This window comes from Hevea brasiliensis, chromosome 4 (genome assembly GCF_030052815.1).
Source record: "Hevea brasiliensis isolate MT/VB/25A 57/8 chromosome 4, ASM3005281v1, whole genome shotgun sequence".
NCBI lineage: Eukaryota > Viridiplantae > Streptophyta > Magnoliopsida > Malpighiales > Euphorbiaceae > Hevea > Hevea brasiliensis.
In genome coordinates this window covers 5,953,586-5,957,258 of record NC_079496.1, presented here as the reverse complement: position 1 = coordinate 5,957,258, position 3,673 = coordinate 5,953,586, and the positions used below count along the sequence as shown (strand labels likewise).

The window sequence follows — 3,673 nt, the reverse complement described above, 5'->3', positions numbered from 1 at the left end:
CATTAATTTCAGAATAGCCATTTAATTAAACGGAGATTATTTGGTATAATTGCTGTATATATACCTCACTCATAATTATATAGAGTTTAATTTTTCTTTTAATTTTATATTTCTTAATTAAATATAAATTAGTCCAACATAATTTGACTTTTTTTTATTAGCAATGAACATAGGAAAAATGTTTTAATTTATTATTATTATCATTATTATTATTATTGTTCATTTAATTGGATTTTGACTGAGGTTAGATTTTACAAGTTTATAATCCTGGATTTCAACGATATAGAGTTAAAACTCATCCCTGAAAAAATTATAGTAATATATATAAAATTGAAAGATCAGTTGTGATAATACATTGGAAATTGAATTTATTAGTAAAACTCCTTAAGTTAACGGATTTTATAACCACGGGATTCAAAGAAAACATTAAAATACAACTAAAACTGCAATATATATATTTCTTGTAAAGATGCTATGTGCTATGCACATATTAAACACATTAACTAACTGAAATTGGCGAGGGGAAAAAAAAAGCTATCTGGACTTCTAATTTATGGCGTCAAAAAATATAATTTTCTACAGAAAAGAAGGTGGAAATAGTATTCTTACTATGGACGAAAGAAACTTTAGGTTAAAACAAACAGGTAATGGCTATAGTCTCAATATTGTACTTAATTCATGGCCTTGAGAAGATCTGAACGTGCTGGGGAGAGTGCAATTAGTCTAAGTTTTCAACTCAATTGGGACCCATTACCTCTCTACCAGTATTCTTACAGTAAACTTGCCACAAACCGAGTTAGTAAATGCACTGGCCTACTCCGTAGTAAAGGCCAAGAGGGTGACATGGGCGGTGACGACATAGGTCCAACCATGTGATACTATAAAAGGGAGACCAAACCTTCTGTGTTTTGCACCACAACCAAAAACCAAAACAAAGATGTCTTCTCCTAAATGCTTGCTGGTGTTCCTCCTGCTCGGAGTAGCAGTGATTCTCTCCACCACCCCTTCATCACTTGCTGATGACCGCCATGAACCTCCTAAAGGTAAAGGTGAGAAACCACCCCCAAAACACAAGCCACCACATGGTCACTTTCTAAGTGAAAATGTAGAGGACTTTCATGGACCTCCAAAGGGTAAGGGAGAGAAACCACCACCTAAACACAAACCCCCGCATGGACACCTTTTAATTGAGGATGAAGAGGATTCTTTTAAACATCATAAGGGAAAGGGAGAAAAGTTTCCACCTCATCACAAACCACCACATAAGCCTCCAACGGGATATAGACGACTTTTGGCAGCTGAGGAGGTCGTAGAGGAGGACCATAAGGGTAAGGGATTTAAGCCACCACCAAAACATAAGCCACCGCACGGACATCTTTTGGCTGAGGAAGATATAGTCGAGGATTCACACAAGGGAAAGGGAAAGGGAGAGAAGCCCCCACCAAAACACAAGCCACCTCACGGACATCTTTTGGCTGAAGAAGAAGTGGTCGAGGACTTGCACAAGGGAAAGGGAAAGGGAGAGAAGCCACCACCAAAACATAAGCCACCGCACGTACATCTTTTGGCTGAGGAAGAAGTAGTCGAGGACTCACACAAGGGAAAGGGAGAAAAGCCACCGCCAAAGCACAAGCCACCACACGGACATCTTTTAGTTGAGGAAGAAATAATCGATGACTCACACAAGGGAAAGGGTGAAAAGTTTCCGCCAAAACACAAGCCGCCCCACAAGCGTCCACCAGCCAACTGATTATCTAGCTAGCTAGCTATTAGATAAATCATTATGAATAACAGAAGTTTAGTCTTCTAGTTGTGTTCATTGTTTGCGCGGTTTATATCTTAGTGTTTTGCTTGTAGTACCATATGAATATTGGCATCTAGTTTGCTTGTAGTACCATATCCATATGCAGTGTTATCTTCGTACTTGGTCTTTCATAATTTGATTTTATCTTATTAGACAAAACGCCACTTTAAATAGTGATGAAGAATGAATATAATTAAAAAAAAAAATGAGAATAACATTTTAATTTAATTTTCTAAAAAAATATAATTTGATGGTTGATGCCAAAACTGTTCTTACAGACTATAGTGAGGCTTTTATTTTCACATGTTAAATATTTATATTTTACTTTTTATTAGATAGAATTTCTATTTTTTTATATATAAAAAAAATTATTGAAATTAGGAAAGTAATGTATTTTTTTAATACATTCTAACTTATACATCACATGATAAGTAAAAGAAATTGGTAAAAATATGCAAAATTTTTTTGCTTAGATCTAATTTATCATAGGTACAAGATATAAATATATGATACCTATATATTTAATAAGGAGATTCCATCGTATATCTTACATTTTAAATTTATGATAGATAAAATTTAAATAAAAAAAATCTAAATTACAAAAAGAAAGAAAAAACAACCAAAGATGCTAGAAGTAAACAAGAAGAAGTTGCAAGAGAGACGCAAGCCAAGCAAAGGGAATCAACAAAAGATGCGAGCTAGAATTGCCATCCTTATCATTAATGATGATAATCATCATCCCTAACCAAAAATTGACATTTTTTTTCCTCCTATGTTAATTTTTTTTTTTTTTTCTTTCTATGTCATTTTTTTTCTAATAATTATTTTTTAATATAATTTTATTTATTCAAATAATAATAATAATAATAATTTTTCTGTTCAATTTTCTTTCCATGAAAACTTAAAAAATAAACAATCAATTTCTTTCCTTTCCTTTTCATACCGAAAATATTTGTAAAAAAAATAACAATTTTTATTTCCATATGAATTTTACTTTCTTTATAATTCCACTAACATTTTTTTCATCAACATTTTTTCTATAAAACAGACAATTCGAAAGATGATTCAAATAATAATGAATTAAGGGTCTATTTGGTTTAATTGTTGAATATAACTGATAGTTATTAACTGATAACTATTGTTGTTAGCTGGTAGCTGATGATAGCAGATTTATGTTAAGTATTTGGTAAAATTATGTTTAGATATTATTATTGATATGTAAAATGACTGATAAGAGTATATATCATATAATTTATTTTATTATTGAAATAAATATAGAATTATAAATTTATTATATTATATTATTTATTTTATTATTAAAATAAATATATAATTATTAATTTCATATATTATATCATTTATTATATTATTAAAATAAATATATAATTATTGATTTATTATATCATATTATTTATTTTATTATTAAAATAAGAAAATAATTAAATAATTTTAAAAATATAATTATAAAATAATAAAGTAATTATTTTTGTTTATAAAGAAAAATCTTATAATTTTACTTTTTAGAAAGAAAAAACTTATTTTTTATAATAAATAAATATTCTATATTTTATGTTATTAATAAAAAATATTTTAATAAAATTGCAATATGTTAATTAAAGTTTTAAGATTGAAAAATAAAAACATAAAAGCAAACAATATTAATAATATTAATTTTCGAGTTACATGAAAAATGATAATATAGTTTCAATAAAAAATCAAATCAAATCAACTATTAGCCGATGAGAAACAGTTTTAAAACTATAGTTGATACAAACTACAGGTGATCGGTATCATATTAATTGTCCATAAGTTATTAGCTTAATTTTTTTAAAATTATTAAATACTTTAATTCACTTATTTGAATGTCTA

General features: G+C 28.6%; 1 protein-coding gene across 1 annotated transcript; it reads left to right on the top strand.

Moving 5' to 3' along the window:
• Positions 1-937: 937 nt before the first annotated feature.
• Positions 938-1,750, top strand: LOC110661350 (early nodulin-75-like). The gene has a single exon (XM_021819964.1). The coding sequence runs from the start codon at positions 938-940 to the stop codon at positions 1,748-1,750; it is 813 nt and encodes a 270-aa protein (XP_021675656.1).
• The last annotated feature ends 1,923 nt before the right edge of the window (positions 1,751-3,673 follow it).

Bases quoted from the DNA above. Each gene is read 5' to 3' on its own strand.
- LOC110661350 (XM_021819964.1), top strand. From the start codon at position 938: ATGTCTTCTCCTAAATGCTTGCTGGTGTTCCTCCTGCTCGGAGTAGCA.